The 13,517-nt window shown below is 29.8% G+C and overlaps 1 protein-coding gene across 7 annotated transcripts in view; it reads right to left on the bottom strand.

The window, feature by feature from the left end:
* Positions 1-9,306: 9,306 nt before the first annotated feature.
* LOC129238682 (probable serine/threonine-protein kinase mps1) overlaps positions 9,307-13,517 on the bottom strand; it is a 41,276-nt gene continuing 37,065 nt past the window's right edge. For all 7 annotated transcript variants that reach the window (XM_054873786.1, XM_054873788.1, XM_054873790.1 and 4 more), the window contains 2 exons: positions 12,320-13,475; positions 9,307-9,535 (listed from right to left, as the gene is read on the bottom strand). In XM_054873786.1, coding sequence (XP_054729761.1) covers positions 13,069-13,475 — 407 coding nt within the window. In that variant the 3' untranslated portion in view covers positions 9,307-9,535; positions 12,320-13,068. The remainder of the gene's footprint in view (positions 9,536-12,319; positions 13,476-13,517) is intronic.

The raw sequence follows: 13,517 nt of genomic DNA, 5'->3' as shown, positions 1-13,517 counted from the left end.
TGCTGATACAACAACAGGAACAGAAGGTGGTCTCTGGCAACCAACTGCAGGGTCTAAACCTTAAAAGTACAAAATGTCTATCTTACAGAGAATGGGTGACTTCTGCAAGAGTTGCGAAGATAAAGAAGAAATTGAGTCGGTACAAAACCTCCGCTGTAAATGTCGTGCACTTCAAAGAAGCTGCGCCAAATATCTTACAAAAGCTCAATCAAGTTTCCTAGAAACTCAGCTAAAGTGACTCAAATTCTCTTCCACACGGAGAAAGCGTTGAGGAAGAAGCAAGCGTATAACGTCCGAAAGTACGAGAAACTGCATACTTTGAGTACGACGGTAGCTGAACGCGAGATTTCCAATCCATGAAGACCTTACAGGAGGAAATAATTTACCTTCTTAAAAAAATCTAAGTGGCTTAAATAACTTAGTTATGGGGGATGGAAATCAAATGCAGGTATTGGTTTGGGCCATCGAGTGTCTTGTCGTAGCTAACCTAAGTTGTCCTGGCTAACCTAACCTAAGCAGAAACCTGATGATGGGATTGTAAGTAATGGTGTGTAAAAATTTTTCCCACAGTGGAGGAGCCCCTTTATAAAACTCTGAACTCTTTGATATTTCGATATTGAAAATATGTTTGCTTATATGGCAACGATAACTGCTCTCCAATGGCCGGCGAAATTTTATTTATCCACTCCAAAATCTTTTGAGATACAGCAGGTCGTAGAATAAAATGAGTTAGAGGTCAGTAAAGGTAGATTCTCTTAGCAAATAAAGGAGTTTTTTTGGCAAATAAAAGAAGTCAAAGATCAAATAAGAGCTGAGTCGACAATAACAACTGATCTCAGGCAGTACATGAAAAGTTAATATAACAGCTACAACAAAAACAAATGGAAATAATAATAGACTGTCTCATCGACGTGTAGATATGTATAAAAATAATGATATGCTTTAACTATTTGGATAATTTAGGTTAGTTTTGGTCACTTTGAGAAAAACAAAAAGAATTAAAAAAAATTTATTAGTTATCGACCGTCAATAATTTTATATGATTTATAAATTTAAAAAATATGAAAATAATAAAATTAAAAATTTAAAAAAAAATTAAAAAAAATAAAAATAAAATAAATAAAAAATAAAAAAACAATTCGAAAGCCACAAAAAAAAGAAAAAAAATTAAAAAAAAATTATTAGTTATCGACCGTCAATAATTTTATATTATTTATAAATTTACAAAATATGAAAATAATAAAATTTACAAAATATGAAAATAATAAAATTAAAAAATAAAAAAAAATTTTAAAAAATTAAAAAAAATTACAAAAAATAAAAATAATATAAATAAAAAAATAAAAAAAAACACAATTCAAAAGCCACAAAAAAAAAGAAAAACAATTTAAAAAAATTAGTAATTATCGACAGTCAGAAATGTTATATTCATAAATAAAAAAAATTAAAAGATAATTAAAAAAAAAATACTATATATACAGTAGCTTTCACTGAAAATCGTACAACTATTTTTTGCAACGTATTCTGCTAACTTCTCAGAAAAAAATTTGGATAAAGCAAACTCTCAAACTTAGGCAGACAATTTGTCCCTCCCGACAGTCGGTTCTACGTTACCGGAACGACTCGGATTTACTATGTATCCGGCCAAGAACTGTCACTCCATCAGCACTCCCGTACATGGATGGGGAATGTTTTGCTGCTACAATATAAGTTAATGAGTTGTAAGATCTCGGTGCTATGGAAATCAGGGATCTTCTAAAATTTTTGAAAAGTTGGTACTAGGAAAGATAAGCAGAAATTCTCCACGCAGCATCACAATGGAATACGAGCACGAGTGTTTCCCATAGTGGGCAACCTAAGTGGCCTAACCTAACCTAAGTCTCAAACTTACAACAACAAAAATTAAGAAATATCAACAAGGTTGGACTTCTTAATGCAGAAAAGACTTTCCTCGGAAGGACTGTCGCTTCAACAGCATTGCTTCAGGATTTATAGAGAATTTGTATGCTGTTAAACTAATAAAAAAAAGTATACTTTTAAACTTGCATTTCTTGGGTTTAAATCTGATGAACATTTTTGTAATTCTGCTAAAATTTAATTGATTTTTTTAGTTTTTTTTTAAGTTCGAAGCTTTGTTTTTCGTGTTCTTTTAAATGAACTATATTTCTATAATGAATTCATAAAAAAGATGTAAGCATTGAAAACATTGCAAAAAAATTACGGTTTTTTTTTTTACTTTTTCAAATTTTTAACAAAGTTTTCAACTTTGATTTTTACTGTTTTTATGAAGTTATTTTATTAAATTTACTGAAGTTCTGGTTTTGCCGAGTTTTTAAATGTTTAAAAAAGTTTGATTTTTTTTTTGATGAATTTATACCTAATGAATTTAAAAAAGAAAAGTCAATACTAAGAATATTGCAAAAAAGTAGATTTCAATTTTTTTTGTTTTTTTTTTTTGTTTTTGATGAACTCTATTTTTAAAATGAATTAAAAAAAATATATTATTTTTTTTTTTTTGGTTTTTGGCGAACTCTATTTTTATAATGAATTTAAAAAAATATATTAAGAATATTGCAAAAGAGTGCTGTGCGATTTTAGTGACAGCCACTATATTTTTTTTTTTAATTGGAGCGGCTGTCGTGAAAAAAAGAATGCTGAATGAAGTTGTTGTTTTGCCGACTTCTTAAATGTTTAAAACAGTTTGTTACTTGGATTTTTACTGTTAAAAGAACTGAAATTTTATAAAAACTTAACTAAAAAAGTTTACATTGATGTGAAATGGTTGTAGTGCCCCGTCTAGCACTCCTCACGTAGCACTGAAGCGCCGTTTTGAGAATATTGCAAAAAGAAGTGCTGCACCATTTTCAGTGACTGTATTTAAAATGAAATCGGTTCTCGTAGAAAAGAAAATGCTGAAGTTGTTATTTCGTCAATTTTTTAAGTTTTTTTTTTTTAATTTGAGATTTTGATTTTTACTATTTTTTCAATGATAATAAATGAACAAAAAAACAAGTTAACAGTGAGAATATTGTAAAAAAATTGCGTACGACTTTCATAGAATTAGCTTTAAATTTTTAAAAAAGTTTCAAATTTCATGTTTACTGAATTTCTTCTTTTTTTCAATAAATCAACAAAAGTAAGTAAACATTCGCGCTTAAAAGCGAGTGCTGAAGTTGCTGTTATAGTCGTTTTTGTTTTCTTTGCGCAATTTTTGTGTAGCTGTAAAAGTTGTTTTAGTTTCTGCCACCACATTTACAGATTTTCACATTCCGCTTTTCTAAATTCTTACGAAGCTCTTGATTCACTATTCATTTTTTTTTTTTTTTTGTTATTAGCATAGCTCATCGTCAAATATGTATGTAATCAATTTTATTAATTTCATACTTCTTGCTTTCTTTAATTGTTGCCCGCCCATTTTTTAATTATTTTATTTTCATTTTTTTTCCGCTGATTTTCTCCTTATGCCCCCCCAAAAATTGTTGAATGAGTGTATGTAATTTTTTTTTTTTAAGTATTTCTATTTATATGATTTGTATTTTTTCTTAATATTTTATTTTTTATTTTAATATACTCAAATGTTAAGGCTTTTCCTTTATTGCTAAAACTTTCTTTAATTTTTTTGTAATTTAGCTTATCAACTAGATTCCTCACTTTCACTTTTGCATTTGTTCTCATTTCTTACTTTTATACTTTTATTTCATTACATGTGAATTCTTGAATTCTTGAATTCCTTATTTATTCAATATACACATTTTCTTAAGCTAGTAAATATTTTAGTATTGTGTTTCGCATTTTTTGTTTGTCTGTTTGTTTTTATTTTACTTGCTTATTTTTATTTTTATTAAAAATAATTGTTTGTTTCATTCATTATTGGTTGGTATAACGCAGTCTTTACGGCAAAAAAGAAAAGCAAAATTATTTGATTACAAATATCTAATGTATTCCCTTCTTTTCAATTATTTCTATTTATTTATTACAATTACAATAGTTTTGTTTCTGTCAGAAAACATTTAATTTTACAAATAAAATAAATAAAGCTAGATTTTTCAGAAAAATCAAAATAATTACATTTTTAAACAACTAAAAAAAAGCATTTTCTTGCAATATCAATTATTTTGCCGAAATAAATTTGTGTTTCATTTTACATTAAAATTAAAAAAAAAAAAAACGAAAATAAAAACTTCGAAATATTAAACTTTTCGACTACCTCTTTTGTTTTTCCGATATTTTTCAATTTTTTGTTCATATGTGTTACTCTATAATGGTTTATATGTGTTTACATTTTAAGGCAGTTATTTCATTCCTTAATAATCGTTTATCTGATTATGCATACAGTAATGTATGTTTTTTTTCTTCTTTCCTCTTATTTTTGTTTTCTCTCTTGACGAAAAGCGATCAGTGATAACAGAGTTTTTGTTTTATTAGCGAGAAATATTAAAGTATAATATCTACAAATCATCCGAAAATATTGAATTTTTTTTTTCTTCCAAGTGTTGAAACCAAGCAAGTTGGAGTCAGGAAAGCAGGCGTGTGTGCGTGTACCTGTGTGTCTCTGTGTCTCTCCGCAATTACGGAGTGTGAGTAGCAAGCGGAGGAGCGCAGCGCATAAGCAAGAGACAACAAAACTATGACCTATATGAACAATTCAATTGATTCTCAGTAGCCAGCGGAGGGGTGAATAAGTAATAGGGCAATAAAATTATTTTCAGTAAGAAAAATTCAGATAATTTTCAATATCAAGCGGAGGTGCGCATAAGCAATAGGCAATAAAACTATTTTGAATAAGAAAAAAAAATAATTCTCAATATCCTCCGAATGGCAAATGCGCGGTGCAAGAATATACATGTAAAATGGCACAGCTTTGCAACCATTGCAGCAGTGAAACGCTTGATTATTAAACTACAAAATAAATATTTCTCTGGAACCTGTGCCAATCGAATTTTCAGTATAATTGCTTTATACAGTGAATATATTAACATATTTCTAGCTCAATAATAATTTTTAATTTCTTTAATTTTTCCGCATACGCACTGTAGACCCTACTAGCCAGTGTGCTAATTAAGTTAGGGTTATATTGTATATAACCTCTATAAATAATAATAATAATAATTTTCCCGCATTATCTTACTGCTGCACCGTTGGGCCGCCACTTATTATGCCTGATATTGTCAATTTATTTCTAGTTTTAATTTTTTCAAATCTTTCTTCTCCGTTACGCTACATTTCCTGTGTCTCGCATGAACAAAATAAAATGCTTGCCCTCTCCGCTTTTAAGTTGCACACTAATTATGCTCACATAAGCCGCATTTGCCCTGACTTCCAACCAACAATTGAGTTTAGATTTTTAACTAGAAAATATGCATATAAAAATATTCAGTATGATTTTGTTCGGAAATCGTTAAATGCAAAGCAAAAGTTGCTTTTATTTCTAAACGTTAGCAAATGAAAATGTTTCATTTGCGCACTTGGCCTTTGTCACCTATGTACATCTTAACTGTGGTTTATAGAGAAACAAAAAAAATTATGATTCGTATTTTCATCTCGAATTTCATACGAGTATTTCATTTCAGTAGCGCAATTTTCGAAAATTTAGTTTACTAGAACGACTAGGCCAGCAGCTGTGGACTTCTGACAAAGCAAATTTTTGGGTTTCAGCGTCAGTGCTTTGTTCAGTTTTTGCTCTTACAACGAAAATTCGTGGATGTGTAAATATTTTTACAATTTTTGCTAAAATAGTTACCAAATTTTTGTTCAAATAGTTACCAAAGCTACAACTGTAAAGGACGAACTGTTTAAACATGACATAAAAGCCTTGTAATTTGTTGCTTGACAGCTAGAAAATGCCAAGTCCAAGTTAAATTGTGGGTGCGTGTTTTTTTTTTTTTGTTTTTTTTTTTTGCAAAAGTCCACAGTTGTAATGTTGATTTAGCGCTTTAATTTGAAATGATTTTTTTTTTTTTTGTTTTTATTAGTTTTACTTGTACATCATACTTCTAAAACTTGGATTTTTCTCTCTTAGTTTTTTTTTCCTAAATTATAAAATTGGTTTTAAGCAGCAACTCGCCTGTTTTTTTCTCCTGCTTTTTTGTTCTTTTTTGCAATACGCAAATATGATTTGTTTATGCTTTTGATTTTTCTTTTTTTTTAACTTGAATTTTACACCTTTCGCTTTTCATTCTTGCAGGCCACTTTAATTATTTATTCTTTTTTTTTTTTGTTGTTTTAACAGTTTTTCATTAAATTTATGTCACTCAAATAATTGCATACACAAATTAGACGTATAATTTCTTAACAATTCGAGTAAATCTTTCCTTTTTACATCCTCTCTAAAGAATTTGGTTTTCAAGTATCGATAAATTTTTTTTTATAACTAATTTTTTTTCTAATTTTCATATGTATGTTTAGTATATGTTTGTATTTATGTATTTATATATATATGTATGTAGTATGTGTCGTTCTCATATGTATATGTTGTTAGTGTGTGTGTGAATGTGTGTGTGTGTGTGTGTACATGTGGATTTGAATACGCTTGTTTTGTGTGTGTGTGTATTTTCTCTATATATAGATTAGTATATATAGATTTGTATGCATTTAATTATTATTGTTTTTTTCTTTTAATTATCAAATACTAAAAATGCGCACACGGCCAATTATTGCGAAACTAATTTGAACAAAAATTATAATAATTAACAGAATAACTTCCATGAATTCAATGCATTCTAAATGAAATGTGATATTTCTGCGGTAGTTATGCATTCAATCCAATGCACATACATACACAACGTATGTATGCACATATACATATACATATATGCTATGAATAAAATTAGTGAATGATTGCTTTTAATTTCAACTAATACGATTTGCAATTAACTAATTTGTTTATTAATTATTCTTTATTTGTGTATGTGTGTGTAGTAAGTTGAAAACTTTTAACTTGCATATATGTATTAAATAAAAAGGAACAAAAATGTATAATTCTTAAAGTTTGATTAACTCATAGTGCGTAAATACATACATATTTGCGTATATATTTGATTAGGTAAAAAGCATTAGCAAGCAGTGCAGCGCTGCACTGCCCTATGCCAACACTTCTTCTCCGCACGCTGTGGTAGCAGCATTCCCCGCCGCACATGTATGGGGAATATGTACGAGTATGCTGCTACAACAACAACACGTATTGCGCCGCTACTCCGCTTTGCGAGTATTGATTGTTACACACAAATTTCAACGCAAAAGGAATCGAATACATTTATTCAAAATTTACACACACACAATTCATACATTTGTATATACATATATATGCATTGCATGTGGTATGTATGTGTGTGTGTGTGTTTGTATAGTGAGTGTTTGGGAATTACGCAACAGGAAACTGTCAGTTGGCAGCACGTTGAATTTACTGGCATATAAAAATTACTTTTGTTTTTGTTTTTCTCTTCAAGACTTCAGCCGTGTGTCTTTGTGTTTTACAGCAATGCAATGAAAGGAAACGCCAGCATTAAACACTTTAAATTAATATTTTAATTAACTTGCACACACAAATTTTGGGCTTTCGCTGCGTAGTGGTGGCGCATGCAATTTGTTTAGTCGCTTTGAGAATTAGTGTAATCTTTTTTATTTTTATTTACTTTTTTTTTGTTTTTTTGTTAATACAAAAACCTAAGCATTGGCCATTTTGCTAAAGCCGACGACTAACTCGCTAATTCTTCATGGGCAAGCCTTGCCCCTTATGGGTGGTGGTAGCTCATCAAACGGTAGCGATTAAGGGGTGAATTTCCTTTTTGTAATTGCCAAATACACGTAAAGAAACACACACAACGAAGCTTGCCGTTTAGCAAATTGAGACAAAAGCGCGCGGAGCTACTGTTCATTTTTTTTTTTTGTGTCTTCTACTTTTTGCAAAATGGCGCCAAACTGTTTTCGAATTTAGCACTATTCTCTAAAAAACTGCGCAATTCCCTCATAATGCCTTGATTGCTAGCGTAACACCTTGCCTTCCCTACCCCTCCCTAGCTGTATACTGCAGAAGGTTCATTATTTACTTATTTTGTTTTTGTGATTTTAAATATTAAATTGTTTTAGTGATTATATGTACTTAGTATAAATATAACAAATACAATGTATGTTTTTGTGTGTATGCTAAATATTGTAGTCTATCATTTTTTGTTTTTTTTTTGTTTCTTTTTTTTCGTATTTGCTTTTAGTTTGTAGGTAATTGGTTTGAGTGTGACCAGATAAGTGAAGATATACATATGTACTCGTATTTTATATAAATTAGTACTTTTAACTCTGTTTACAATAACCGTTATTTGCTTTCATTCCTCTGCAAACCACATAATTGCGATTTCTTTGCTTTTTGTTTGTTTGTTTGCTTTTGCTTTTGCTTTTGTTTGTTTGATTGTTTATATAATTTATATAAATTATGTTACATGTCTTATTAAAATAGTGTTAGTTGTTAGTTATGCCCATTTGGCTATTGGCTCTTGGCTGTTAGCATAACAGATTTGACTGTCTGTCTTCTTTGATTGCCATTCTATGAAAGTAATAATAATGATTACTGCTACATACATCATTAAATTATATTACTAAACTAAATATACGCATGTGTGTGTGTTTATACATATAAATATATATTTATATATATATATATAAATGTATGCGTGTGTATGTGTGTGTGTGTATTGTACATCAAAGCACTTTCTCATTATAATTGATGCTTTAAAATAATTGAATTAATTAATATAATTAAGTATAACTCGAATTGATTTAATAAAAAAAAAAAATGTTTGTTATTACAATATTCATTCATTTGAATAAATCAATTGAAAATTTTTTACAATAGCTTTCCTTGCAATACAATAATACATAAGTATATGTATATAGGTATGTATGTGTATGTGTATTTCTTGTATCGTACATTTAAAATAAGAACTTAAAACGAATTCATGCTAAACGTTAGGTAAATAAAGTGCTATGATCGATCGATTAATAAATTATGTAACATTCTACGATTCTTCATAGTGAATAAATCAATTATGTATATGTGTTTGTTGCGGTGGTTTTTCTTTCTCTTATGAACGCAATTTATATATGCATATACATATATGCATACGCGTATACATATTGGTATGTATGTATATTAGTCATCATATATATGTATATGTGTGTATGTATGTTTGTATATAGCTAATAATTCTTAGAATAAATAACCAACGAGCAGCAAAGCCGTTTCTGAACAAATAAACTAATCAGTGAATTATTAAAACTAAATTTACGCGCAAAAATACATTTACATACGAATAATCAGAATTAATCAGTAATCATACAAAAAATTGTATTCTTTATTCTGTTTAAATTATTGTTACATGGTAGTTGTTGTTGCTGTTTAGTGTTATTTGCTTAATTCTTTAAGTGAAACATTTTTAATTTGAATGTACTTTCGCAATTTTCGGTAATCTGATGTTGTTGTAGATCTTTGTTGTAGCAAATAACGTTGGTAACTAAGCAAAGCACACTGGAAGCTAAAAAATATCTAAAAGGAGAAAGGGGAAAAAAATGAATATATTATAATGAAATTCCATTGAATTATTGAATATTAAATATAATTTTAAAAGTGTAAAATGTGTAAGCAAAAAGGTGTGTACAGTATGGTGCATCACTCATCGGTAAAATTTTTCCCTTTCAATTATAAAATTTCTTATATTTTTTGCAAGCAATTTCCTCAATGAAAATTATAATATTTGTAATTATTTTACACTTAACGGATTAGGGGTGGTCAGAATTTTCGAAATATTGGAGTTTTTTTTCATTGCTTAAAGCATAATATCTTAAAAATATTGTGTGAAAATTTGAAGTGAATCCGACAAATACTTTTCGAGTTATTCAACAATTGAGCCGCTCAGTGCACACATCGATTAACTCCATAAAACAAAAAGTTGAGAAACGCGATGATGTAATGTAGAGTATATTGTTTTTAAAAATTCCTCTGATACTATGAATTCAAATATATAATGTGGAATGCATAATTGCAGATATAGCTTTCATCTAAAGGTATATAAAATTAATAAGAAAGAATAGCCAACAAACAATTGTCAGTAATGTTACAGTTTTTATGTGACTGATGGAGTTAATCAATTTCGCAACTGAAAAAAGTAATAAAGTTAAATTTAGTCTTTTAATTTTCAAGTTTTTATTACAGAAAAAGTTAGTTATTATATATTTTTATCACAGCTTTTCCATAAAAATGAATGTTGGAAGTTCGGATATAAAATAATTTTCGTAATTAATTTATAGCAGCTTTATATTATTCTTTGGGATGATTCAGCAATATTATAAATAAGGTTTTCTTCATCAGCTGTATGCGAGGATTCGTCATTTCGATTTATTGACAAGTTTTTATAGTAATCGTGTTTAACAGGAGGAATGAATTTTAGCAGGTCCATCATGTCTCTCCATTGTTCCTTTGTCACAGTTCTACCTTTAGGTTATAATAAAGGCTGATCTATATTTTTCAAACTTTGCGGTCTACCCACTAAAGATTTTCTTATATTAATGGCTTGAAATTCTGTATCTTCATTATAGTCACATTTGAATTGTATGAGATAGGGTTTTTACCTTTCTAACTTTATCCAGCGTATTTTAATCCAATTTACTGGAAGCCCTGTGACGGTTACTTTTCTGTTAATGATGGACTGTTCTATAGGTTTTGTTGACAAAAAATCTTGGTGAGTCATTTGGATTAGATGAAACGGCGCTTTCTTTTTGCATGTTTTGATTATATGGTGAAAAAATGTTATGCTTTTGTAAATTTCGTATCCATTTAACAGGATTACGACTTCTTTTTCTCCCAATCAATGTGTTTGTTGGATTTGTACTATTGCAATCCGATGAATCCGCGGAAAACGATAAACGTCTTATTAACCCAGAATTTCTGTTGATAAATCGTATTGAAGAATCATCCCTGCTTTCCTCACTCACCTTGATTATAATGATATAATATTTATTTCTTCAAAAAAAAATCTGGGAGTAATGTTGAAAAGACTAAGAAGTACACAGTAGCATTCAGCGTGAGAGATCATTGCTATAATAACTACCGCTTGCTTTGTGCTTCTTTTTATCTGTTTACCGATGGGATTTTATTATGTATATTATTGAGAGGGAGAGGGCATATTCGGCTGTTTAAAAACAAATAAGACGTTACAGATACGGCGTTACTGAAACGATTTATATTAGATTATGGAGTTAATCGAAATAGCTTCTGAAATAAATTACTTATTATTCAGTTGCCAAAAAAATGTGCCATTTAACGGTGCTAATATTTATTATTCAGGAAAGTTATTATAAATATAAAAAGTTATGACTATACCAAGGGCTTTGACACTTACATTTAAGATTTTTCATAAAGTGGAGTTAATCGATGTGTGCATTGAGCGGCTCAATTAAGAAAGGGCAAACTTTAAATGCGTTTTTCTCAAAACTATGTTTTTGAACTAGTGATCACTGGAACTTAAAAACCGCTTGGTAGATTTCAATAAAATGTATACTGCTTTCTAAAAACGTAAAGAACTCGTGCCTGATCGAAGGTTTTTTTTTAATTTCGATTTTTTTAAACTATTAATTGTCGGTGTTTGTTGTTAATTTTGAAAAAAAAACTTTGATCAGGCAAAAGATTATCTATTAATAAAACTAATTTCTCTTCTCCGTTTGATTTGTGATGATCACCGCAAGGGATTTCTGGAGAAACGGACTCCACACAAACAGCGATTACTTTTAAATTATTAATTTTTTTTTTTTTTTTGAAATTTTGCTAAAGTCAAGTCGAAACATGATGTATTAATGCTGTTTTTAATTTTGTTAAATAAAGCAATTGGCTATAAAAAAAAATTATTGAAAATCATCATTTTTTGGCCCTCTGACTACCCCTAACCCCTTAAAACGACATGTAGGCGCGTGTTTTGAAAAACCCTTTTCTTTGACTATCCCAAAATCCAATGGCGGTTCTTTCATTTAGCAACCTTTTGGCAGCGAATAGAAAAATATCCCACTTTTGATTTTCTAAAACTCTTGTGTGTCATATAAATTTTTTTTAAGCTAGCATTTTATATATGAAGGCCTAAATATTTTTGCGTTGCACAAATGTGAATAAAACTACTGTGATATATTATAAATGTGTCATTTCGCTGTTCATGCACTCACATACATACGTAAGTGTAAATGTTTATATGTACCTATGTATGTATGTACTTATGTATGCAAATATGCTCATGAGTTGTATGTAGTCTGCAGACATAAGTTTTATCTCATTGCCAGGGCTTACCTTAAAAATAGTTGTAGTTATTTGGCTCACAATTCCCATAGTAGATCGCAGTTCGCAGACTCCTCAACATTTGCGTTCAATGTTTTCATTGCTTGTATTTTTTGCGCTGAACTCGAAACCTCATCGCCATCACGTTGGAACGTACATACTTACATATGTATTATATGTATGGTGGCGATGATGCGCCGATTGTACATGAGTTCTTAAAATATACGCATCTAAGAATGTGTATTCACACACAAAAATAGTAAGAGCAACAAATTATAATCGTCGTCCATGTTTTTTTTTTGTTTGCTTGTTGTTTGTTTGTTTGTTGGTTTCTTTGCTTAACAATAAACTCCATTTGTTTGATTAGTTTTGATTTGATTTGGTTTCTGATGTGTTCAAGTTGTGTTGTAATATGCAATTTGTAAGGCGTGAAACTGAATAGTCAATTCACTTGCTTTCCTTTGTCATTCGAATCATTTGTTACAGTTACTATATTATATCCTATGTAGTTTTTTTCTTTCTTTCTTTCTTTGTTTTTCTTCTTGTTGTTGTTGTCTTGTTTAATGCTTTTCATATTTCGTCTGCATTACAGCAATTTGTAGTAAACTCATTTTCGTTTTAGTTTAAATATTATTTTAATATACGATATATAGAAATTTTGTTTGAAACCATAATACTACATAATCAAACGACATGAATGCTTCATAACTATCCTCAATCAATGCGCATGCGTATCATATCTCTCATCTCTCAACTCTCATTTAAAGAACCTCATCCTCATCATCGGGTCCTTCAATCAAATCATCCGGATCATACATCACAATATTATCATTCTCCTTTGCTTCGGGATCATCAACTTCTTCATCGGCAACCAACGATCCGCCGCCTTCGCCATCCATTTCCACATCCAGCCTTCTGCGCTTTTGCTTAAAATTGTTAACTGCACTGTTACTTATACGCCTACGCTGCAATGTTGGCACACTTGGGGTAGTTTCAACGACATTGTCGTTAGTTAGCACCTCTTCCACATCAGTGGCATCGACCAAAGCGGCCTGCTGTTGCTTAATGCGCAACTGTTCCAACTCTTCGGGTGAACGTTTCTTACGAAACTCGTAGACCAGTGGGAAAATGTGTTCAATGGCAGCCTGTACATTAGCAACACTTGCAGCTAAATGTATTGCAAAACAAAAATAAAGATTTTTATGAAATA

Source organism: Anastrepha obliqua, chromosome 2 (genome assembly GCF_027943255.1).
Source record: "Anastrepha obliqua isolate idAnaObli1 chromosome 2, idAnaObli1_1.0, whole genome shotgun sequence".
NCBI lineage: Eukaryota > Metazoa > Arthropoda > Insecta > Diptera > Tephritidae > Anastrepha > Anastrepha obliqua.
This window is presented reverse-complemented; position numbering and strand designations above follow the sequence as displayed.